Genomic DNA, 8909 nt, shown 5'->3' on the forward strand with positions numbered 1-8909 from the left:
TGTGATGGCAGAGGCTATACTATTTCCCTAGAATAACCAGAGAAAGATCTAGGACTGGTGCCACTGGATAATGAATACAGAAGGACCTAGACCTTGGGGACACTGGTTAATGGAAATGATGGGTCCCAACCATGACAGGCTGCTCATTGCTCTGAGAGGCAGCACACTGGGGATTTAACATACAGACTTGCTGGTTCAGAGAGGTGTGTGTGTGTGTGTGTTTCTGCCTCTTATTTCTTCCCTTTCATATTCTGAATCATCCCAGGCCTCTACCCTAAACTGCTGTGCAAGTATCTAAAATGAAATTCGCAATATTAGGCTACCATTGATGTGGCATGGGCACTGACCAACTGGAACAGACAGGGACAGAACTATGGGAGCAGGTCCCTGGTGGCCCCCAGCTAGGCCAGATGTGAAGCCCCCAGGTGTTGGATTGTGGGGAGGTCCAGCAGTCTGGGGAAGGGGTGGGACACCAGGGTGGAACTTTTAGGCTTCTCACTATAGCTATTTACCAACAGGATGGAACTATTGCAATATTTTAAAAACAGAAATGGTCTCACTGGTACATGCCCCTGTGCATGGCAGACTTGGAAGGATCAAAACTCTTTTCCACTTGGTCAATTATCCTCTGTACAGCTTCACTGAGTGGAATCCCATTGTCTCCATGCCCACCGGAGTCACTCTGCCCATCTCTGTCATCCTGCTGCATGGCCATCCTGCTATGCTGTTTCTCTCACTCTCCGTGCTCCCTTTACATGGGCCTCAATCTCCTTTGGTAGAAATGGAAATATTCTAAGGTATTCTTTGTTTTCTTGAAAGTTTTTAGCAGGGCAATTTTATGGCCTCCAAATCTGAGGTTTGCCTTATACCAGGGTTTGGTAAGGTCCTAGGTCCACTCCAAGATCGTCACGAAGAAGGAGCTGCTCATAAGTTCAGGTCTTGCTCTTGTAGGTTAACTTCCAGACCATGGAAGGGTGTCTGTATACTTCTCTGACCAAAATGAGGCTTGACTAAAGAAGGTTCATAAGACCCACTTTCAGGGGTCTCTTTGGGAGAATTTGTGGTGTTGAAATATTCCCTTACTCAGGCTCTGCTCTAGTGGTAATTATTTGTCATAACGAGATGGATCCTCTTATTTCTCTCCACTCCAATCCATCCTGTATCTCACCATAATCATAATTATCCTCCCCAAATGCTTCAATCATACTTACATTGAATCCAGAGCTAGAAAGAACTCAAAAAATAATTCATGTTATTTCCCCATCTCAGAAAGATCTTTCACGGACATTCTCTGCTTATAGAATAAAGTGTTATCTACTGAGGCCGAAGCGTTAGAGAAGGACCAGATTGAGAAGGAAGGAGGGAAAGTATTGTAATTTTGGTATTGAACATCTTGAGTTTTAAATTTCTTATTAGGGGTATCTTTAAACATAGCCAACATTTGAAAGAAAACCATAATAAACCCCATATAACCATCATATAGTTATCAAGATACAATTGGTGGTGTTTCACCTCTATCCACGCTCTGCCTTCCTTCTGTGGATTACTTTGAAGCCACTCCATAGTATCATTGTCATCCCATTTGTAAATATTTCAGTATGGACACAATGAAGTTGATATGCTTTGTTCAACCAAGCAAAATGTGAAATAGTCGATTAGATATGGGGGCCCTGAGCTTAGAGGGAATGAGCAGTAAATGTTCCCAGGCCTCATGAGGCCTCATAATAACAGGCCTCATAATAACAAAGGATACAAACCCATGTAATAATAGTTAACATTTATTTAGTCTTACTATACGTCAGGCACTCTTTGGAGAGGTTTGCACTCATCAACTCATTTCCTCATGACTATACCCCTATGAAGTAGGTACTTTAATTTGTTCTATTTTAGAGATGACGAAACTCGAGGAGGAACAAGTCCTATGATGGTATGAAAGTGGCAGTGATCAATTCTACCTGGGGACAGGGAAACGGAGAATTGTGGTGTCAAGGAAGGTTTCATGGGAAGAGACTGCAAAAAAATGGACCTTGAGCCCCTCATTAAATAAGATACCACTCAACAGTTCCAGAATCCTGCCAAAGGTATATAAGAGTCTCAATAAAGTGCTCTGTCTACAATTGATATAAGAAGAACGTAGCCCAAATTGCTCATATAACTGACTCACAGTGAAGGTAAATAAGTATCGTTTCCATTAAGATGTGATTTATCCTACTAAAATTCAGAAAGGATAATTAATTCAAGAATACTGAAAATCTTGAAGCAACACCACCACAATAAAGTCAGACTTTAATTTTTCTAACTGGTGTTGATTTCTGTGATAAGTCATTCTGCTAAAACCCAGAAAAAGTAATTAACAATACTGAAAATTTTAAAGCAACACAACAACAGCAAATGTGACAGAAGTCTCTTATTTTTACGTGGCATTCAAGTGGATTAAAATTTGAGGACATAATTTTAAAAATAAGAAGAATGCAATTCTAATAGTTTTCAACTAACTTTAGAAAATTTTACTAAACTTGTGTCTAATAAGATGAAATAACTCCACTGAAAGTCTCCGTACTTAAGCAAATATAAAATTATTTTGTAGTTCAGATACTTTGCCCATCTCCTACTATTCGCCACATGGTCACAAATGTCCTTGCACCATGTCAAGAATTCCCACTTCGTATACAAGTAGGAACTACTGAACTAACTGTCGACTTAGATGTCTTCTTCAGGCCAGCAGAACTTGCTAAGGGCCCATTACCAAGCACCCTGCTATGGACATTGTTCAAGGGCTTGTTCCCCCATTAACTGGGTCATTGCGCTCCCATCAATGGCCCTGAGTGGTGTACCTCAGTTTGGTGAAAGACAAAATGCACAGAATAATTAAGGAAATGATTTTACCCAGGCCATTACACTTAAGAAAGTGCTCATTAATGAAGAATGTTTCAAGAAAAGGAAAGGGGCCTGGGGTATTATAGAAGCAAGCAAACAAAGAAGGTGTCCATTAGTCTTATGAGAGTCACCAGGAAGGCTAGAGATGGTCTCCTGTGAGTCATTGAGAAAGAGCAGAGAGGAATATGCAAGAGCAGGGTGGTTCTTTGTGGCTAGCCCTTTCTCAGAACCCCAAAGGGGAAGGAGACATCCTAACTCTGGCTTTTGAGGAACACAAGGCTCAGATAAAGTTTGACACTGTCAATCCTCCCTTTTTGTTCCAGCTGGATATCATTCATCACCAAACAACTCAGCAGCAACCGTAACCCACCAGAGTAGGGCAAAACAAGTTCTCAGAAATGGTTTACAAGAGTTTTTGCTTGGCTCCTGACAAAACAAATGAAGCAGCTGTAAAGAAGTGATGGTAGAGAGCAGTGGTTATAACATTCCAGAGATCAGGCCCCTTCAAAGAAAGATGCTTACAGTGAAAAAGAGAAATGTCAGCATATAAGGTTGTATTAGTGGAGAGCCAGGAGCTGAACTCTGAGGGCAAGCAGCCCCAGGGGTTACAAGAGGCCAGTGGAGGAACACTTTATGGTTAGACACCACTGCTTGTTGACTTTCTAGGAGCACTTGAGGTAGGATGTTGATGCTTCTGATCATGTTGTCTCCAGGCCATCCATATTCCTAGCATCCTACCAGGCTTCCTTAATGGTCCAGACAGGGCCTTTTCAGAGAGAAATCAGACCTATGGCTGGCCTGCGGTGGCACTGAGCTTTTTGAGGCAATGTCAAGCCATTGGACTTCAGCTCGCAGTATTTCTTTGGGTCCTAAGGGAAAGGGTGAGCTGCCAAGCAACTTTAGAGTCTCATGGGGATCTGGATACTTAGGTTCTAGTTCTCAGTGACACTGAGTCAGGCAGCAGGGAGAAAAACTGGAAACATTAGTTTGAAGGATTAGGGTCCGATATTGAAAGGAGCTGAAAGATTGAAAATCTGGCAAAGATTGACAATCTGGAAAGCTAACAAGAACTAGTTCAATTTATAGATAGAAAACCAAAGGGATTTTTTCATAGTTGGGGAGCGAGTCAATTAAAAGAGCCACCACGCAATACAGAGTTTGTATACACAATGGTTACCCATAATTCAAAAGGATTTCTATCTAAAATAGCTCAAAGACAATGGACAGGGTCAGAATCTTGTAACCTGGAAGGATCTGTTACAGGCCATATAGTTTTCATTAAGATACATAATTTCTCTTTACAGTCATCCCACTTTTGGTCAAAAATAATCTTAGGGAAAGGTTATTCTTGATCACAAAATCAGGCTAGTTTAGTTAAATCTGGCATAGTTATCTAGATGGGTATGGCAGGAATGATAATTTATCATATAGGCCATTTTAAGTTTGCTTTCTGGACATTTTCACAAGGAATTTCAGATCAGACTTTTAAAAAAGTCTCTTCATGTTAGGATGTCAAGCTGAGAACTTGCTACCAGATTTTAGTTGTAGTAGCTAAACGTTTGGGCAAATTCCTCTCTTCTTGAGGTCACCCAAATATTCTGAGACTCATGCACCTTCCTGGAAATGACCTTTCTTACTCACCTGTGAGGTCAGGAATGTATAAGCCGGGTGTCAGGCCTGTTTGCCTATGAGAGCTTTGTAAACACTGGTTCCATAAAGCTAACCTTAATTTCTTCAAAGTATCCGGTCATATCTGATTAAATAAGCAACATTCTCAGATATGACATTCCAGACAAAGCCTTGGTTGCATAATCCCTATTTTTAATTATGTCATGTCATGGTAGCAAGGACAGATTCTTTTTTTTTTTTTTCACTATACACATTTTATTTACAGTTTTGTACACTGTCTTAATATGAATGGGACCGCTTTTCTACTTGAGTCATTTTTTAACCAAAGCAAAATAACCTAAGTAATACAAAGTGTTAAAATATAGCATAAAGATACAAAAACAGACATACTAATTCTAATTAGGAATGTAATTATGATGTTACATTTTTTATAATCCACAATTATGTTTAGGAAATCACATAAACATAGATCACTGATTTGAATGAAATGCATAAATTTGTAGCAAAGCTTTGTAGTTACAAAAAAACAAAAAAATTACCAAAGAATGCACAAAATTAATGTTTATTCCACCTTTGTGTCATATTCCTGGATCCTTCACCAATGTTACATGAGGAAAAAAACAAAAGCAAAACAAATGAAAAACTGAAATCAGAATCACTAATGTTATCAAGTAGGGAAACAAATAAATTAAAATCTAGCAGCCATCAGCAAGAGTACAGCAAAGACAATGCTGTAAAAAGAAACAAAGAAAATTGCTAGAAAACTGTATGCATCATACTCTTTCAAACCAGCAAAATATGCTCCTGCATACAATGGAACATAAACAAAATTTTTTTCCTGTAAGGTATAGAAATGCAAGTTCTTTTTTGAATATTGTGGATAGGTAAAATGTGTTTGTAATGGTAATTCTACTAAGCTATTACAGAGTGGGCCAGGAACACGCTTATGGATTCTGGGGATGATGTGTACTGTAATTCTTTGACTGGGATAGTGGACACTCTAGCCAAAATTAAAAAAATATATATATGAACACAGAAGTACAAGACAAAGGCGAATGAGACTTCTCTTATATCTTAGCAACATTTAGATGGAAATCAAATTTAAATGCAATCCACTCTGCTTTTGAAGAGGCTTTGGTTCAGCTCCCAAATCTCGATTGCTTGACGCAGTCTCCTATGAGAATACTCAGAAGGTGTCTTCTTAAACAACAAACCTATTTTTAGTGGTGGAGCCGCTCTTAGTAGCTGTGTCTGCATGGGACTGATAACCAATCACTATCTTTGGAGGAAGTCCTAACCTTTCCTTGTATACCCTCCCTATATGTGTAACAGCCTCTCTGTTTTCACATTCAGTAGTCCATATTGCTATCTTATCACCTTTAGCTCTAACATTAACAACAGCTCCACATACATCATCACTGTAGTCATCAAAAGATTCTCCAATAAGGCACAGCAGTGTCTCTAGCCAAAAGCGATCCAGGTCACTTCGTCTCTGCTGCTTGTTCAATGTAATTAGCCATCTTCCTCCTCGTTTGTTTTTCTCATCTTCCCACATAGGCTCAATACCATCCTTAAAAAGTGAGTAGTCACAGCCAGGCATTAAATTACTAGACAACTGGATGTGGTTGTACAGAGCCCAAAAGTCTTCAACAGTATCAAACTTAGAGATCAGCCGAAGGTTTGCTTGCCAAGTTTTGCTTTTATCATTTTTAAAAAACCAGAGTGCCCATCTGTTCTGTAAAGGATGTTTAATATAGTGTTCTGGGTTAGCAACCTCCTGATTAGATTCTGTTTTCTCTTCTTCTGTAGGTGGGGGATTAGGAGTAGGGGTGTTTTCCGGTTCCACAGTCGCCATCTTAGATCGATCTGATCGCACCGCAAGGACAGATTCTTATTGAACCTATGTGCAACCATTGCTACGAAAATAAAAAATACTCAGCCAGAGTTTCTGAACTCTGGATTAATCAGGCAAGAAGAGTAAGATGCCATTTGCAAATCTTACAGTTGACAAAAACAGCATCTGCTAAATTACCAGTTATAAAGAATAGAAGAGGAAGGTAAGGGCTTCCTTATTCCTCAGAAAATAGGATATTAGAACAACCACATTCTAGACAAAAGCACAGTCATTCTTCATCAGTTCATTCAGTCTTAGGTAATTAAATCTTGTTCTTCTCTGTCTGGAGCAGCAGTCTCATGAGACCATCTGTTTGTCAGAGTTCTAGAAATCCTGACTCAGTCCACTGGTATGATCTCAGCCCACTTGTTTAAGTGATGCTACCAGAACTTTATACCCCAAAGTATTTCTGGATTGGAGAGGAAGTACTCTGGCCTGTAGCTAATTGCAAGAGCTTCAGGGAAGCATTGGCATAAAACAAAGCATTATCTGTAGATGACGTAAGATTTTAAATAGCTGTGGTAAGCTTATTACTGATAATTTTCAGTAGTGAAATATTTGAGGATCGTTTGTTGTAAGGATAGTGCAACTGACCCCAAAAACGTGGTCATTTATGTGACATGCAGAACAAAATAAAGTCATTCCAAAAAGTTTGAGACAAAGTAATTACAAACATAATTGCTACTCCAATGTCAAAGAAGAATGGATATTACATCTAATTTATAAAAAGAGATGATCATTATCTTTGCAGAGAAAAAAAATCTTCAGATATAACTGTAACAATCCTGACATGATAAATCATGAATATAGTATACCTGATGTATAGTGAGAATATTCAAGAATATGTCAAGAATATCAAAGAAAGCGATTCTGTAAGTCTGGAGTATGTCCTACACATCTATATGTTAATGAAACTCCATAGCTGAGTGATAGGAATCCCATACTGAAAATCAGTGTCCCAAAGATGCCAGATTCAAATTAAAAAAGTAAAATTATGATTGAGTTAATATTAAAAAAATACTTGAAATTGGGATGTCTGAGTCACTCAGTCATTTAAGCAGCTGCCTTTGGCTGGGGTCATGGTCCCAGAGTCCTGGGACTGGGTTCTGCATCAGGCTCCTTGCTCAGCAGGAAGCCTGCTTCTCCCACTGCCCCTCCCCCTGCTCATGTGCTCCCTCTCTCTCTCTCTCAAATAAATAAATAACATCTTTAAAAGATACCTGAATTTATGACTGATAGCACTATGCCATTGTTGCCTAATATTAGACAAAGCACTACTAGGACTCTGATAGACAGAAACATGTCAGGGATAAAAAGGGTACTGATAATTCTCCAGGAACATCTCATGTAACACACAATTTCTGAAATATTTATGACATTGTATCCATACACATCTCACCTAGGGAAAGTTAAGCATCTCTTCTGGTGTGCTAACTCATCAGTGGAATGCTTCAAATATGCCTAATTATTTCTAGACTTTTTTTTTATTTGGATAGAGGAAAGAATAAATCATGGTGATTTTCCAGGGACTTTTAACACACACACACACACACACACACACACACACACACACACACACATATGGCACCTCCAAACTACACGAAAAGAAAAGGCAAAATTATAATCTAGCCATTAAATGAATATCCATTCATTTACTCAGTATAGTAAGGTTCAAAGTTTTAAGTTTCTCAAAGATCTTGCAAATTCTTTTCAAGCTGACATACCACAGTAACAGTTATCGCTGAAATAAAGTTTTTCAGAGTAATGATTCAAACGGGTAAAACAGAGATTAACATGTTTCAAAGTCTTAAACATTTACTAGAAGTCATGTTAGCTTATTCAATCAGTAAATCTGTAAAGTTGAGAAAGAACATACACAAGTAGAATAAAAATCTATGCTTATGTTATATTTAACACCAATAAATCAGAGAAAACAGCTGTTTTCATGAAACCAAAATTATTAAGCTAGTATTTCTTGTCAAAACTTAGCCAAATTATGTGAACTCAAATTCTTAAGCTATTTCTGAGTTGGTTTATTTCTCTTTTCTTTCTTTTTTTTTTTTCTTTCTTGCTTTTTTCTGAGTTGATTTCTATAAGAATACTTCTTTTTTGCCCACACCAGAAGTGTTAAGATCTAATTTATTTTTTTTCTGGGACTTTAAGGAATGTTCAATTTATATAAGTGCTTATTTACCTCTAAGCCAATCAGACTAGAGCTCCTTTAAGAGATTTTCTAATCTAGTTTATTAATACCATCAAGAGATAGGAAAGTATTACACACTCACACAATAAGAGGCAAAGGCCTTTCTCAGTTACAGGTGTATAAACATACAGCTCACACAGAGAGAAAGCTTATAGTTTCAATTCTAAAATTTCAGCTAGAGGTCGATCATAAACCCAGAAATACAAAACTCACCATTCCGGACATTCACTTCCTGATTGGCATTAAATTCTTAGTTGATGTGAGCTCAAAATAGACAAAGAGAAGAGACTGACCAAACCCTAAGTA

At 38.3% G+C, this 8909-nt stretch overlaps 1 protein-coding gene across 1 annotated transcript; it reads right to left on the reverse strand.

Moving 5' to 3' along the window:
• Positions 1–4888: 4888 nt before the first annotated feature.
• LOC116869941 (eukaryotic translation initiation factor 4E-like) lies at positions 4889–6371 on the reverse strand. The gene has a single exon (XM_032861575.1). The coding sequence runs from the start codon at positions 6359–6361 to the stop codon at positions 5708–5710; it is 654 nt and encodes a 217-aa protein (XP_032717466.1). The 5' UTR covers positions 6362–6371; the 3' UTR covers positions 4889–5707.
• Between the last annotated feature and the right edge of the window lie 2538 nt (positions 6372–8909).

This window comes from Lontra canadensis, unplaced genomic scaffold (assembly GCF_010015895.1).
Source record: "Lontra canadensis isolate GAN:19392208 unplaced genomic scaffold, GSC_riverotter_1.0 scaffold21, whole genome shotgun sequence".
NCBI classification, from domain to species: Eukaryota; Metazoa; Chordata; class Mammalia; order Carnivora; family Mustelidae; genus Lontra; species Lontra canadensis.